The sequence below is a fragment of the Merops nubicus genome, unplaced genomic scaffold (assembly GCF_000691845.1).
Source record: "Merops nubicus isolate BGI_N331 unplaced genomic scaffold, ASM69184v1 scaffold25540, whole genome shotgun sequence".
Lineage (NCBI taxonomy): Eukaryota > Metazoa > Chordata > Aves > Coraciiformes > Meropidae > Merops > Merops nubicus.
The window spans coordinates 63-1,131 of NW_008581216.1; the positions used below are offsets into that span (position 1 = coordinate 63).

The following is a 1,069-nucleotide window of genomic DNA, read 5'->3' on the forward strand; positions in this document are numbered from 1 at the left end:
CAGTCCTTCGCTGGGCTGGGTTCTCCTGTGGTGGGGAGAAAGCGGGAAACTGAGGCACGGGGCGGGGCAAAATCTCCCCAGAGCAGGAGAGCGGTGATGGGCCCTGTCCTGGGACACTGCTCGTCCACCCCACGCCTGCCCGGTCAGGCCCTCAGGGACCCCAGTACCCAGATGTGCCCCAGCAGCTTCTGCTGCCTGTGTGTCCCCAGAGCCGGGCGGAGGATGTGGTGACGGTCCCGACCCCGAGGAGGAGGCACAGCTCTACAACGGCTCCGGCGTCGCCGAACTTCTGCGCCCCATGGGATCCGCCCCGTGCCTCGTGAAGGTGGGGCCTGGCAGGGCCAGGGGCCTGCAGGGTGGGAGGGAGTGGTCGCCCCACGGCAGCCATCCTGACCCCCTGTTCTTACCCCCCTTTTCCAGACCAAGGACTGGTGGACGTATGAGTTCTGCTATGGGAAGCACATCCAACAGTACCACGTGGAAGGTGCTGGCGCAGCCAGGGATGGTGGTGTGGGAGGGCTGGAGAAGGGGTGGATCCCCCCTCCTCGAATGCTGTCTGTGCAACTGTTGCCTTTCACCACAGAGTCGGAGATCAAAGGAGACATCCTCTTCCTCGGCTACTACCAGTCGGCGTTTGACTGGGACGACGAGACAGCCAAGGTCTGGGCTCCCTGCTGCACCAGGGCACCACTGTCCCGTCACCCAGCCCTCTTCTGAGGCAGTGAAGAATTCCCAGGGGTCCCCATCCCCACTCTGCTCTCCTCCTTTCCCCAGGCCTCCAAGCAGCACCGGCTAAAGCGGTACCACAGCCAGAGCTACGTGAACGGCTCCCGGTGTGACCTCACCGGCCGAGCCAGGAGGGTAAGGTGCCGATGAGGGTGGCCTGGGCGCGGTGACGCCCGTGTCCCCACGGAGGCAGCAGCTGACAGCTCCCACCCCAGTTCCTCTGCGAGGAGGGGGCCGGCGACTACATTGCCCGGGTGGACGAGCCGCAGTCCTGCTCCTACGTCCTGACCGTCCACACCACCCGCATCTGCCACCACCCCTTCCTGCGCCCTCCGGCCGGCGC

The 1,069-nt window shown here is 65.9% G+C and overlaps 1 protein-coding gene across 1 annotated transcript in view; it reads left to right on the forward strand.

Annotated features, from left to right (window-relative positions):
* Positions 1–209: 209 nt before the first annotated feature.
* OS9 (osteosarcoma amplified 9, endoplasmic reticulum lectin) overlaps positions 210–1,069 on the forward strand; it is a gene marked incomplete at both ends in the record, with an annotated part of 2,556 nt that continues 1,696 nt past the window's right edge. The window contains 5 exons of the mRNA XM_008949256.1: positions 210–325; positions 421–484; positions 584–660; positions 775–861; positions 930–1,061. Coding sequence (XP_008947504.1) covers positions 210–325; positions 421–484; positions 584–660; positions 775–861; positions 930–1,061 — 476 coding nt within the window. The remainder of the gene's footprint in view (positions 326–420; positions 485–583; positions 661–774; positions 862–929; positions 1,062–1,069) is intronic.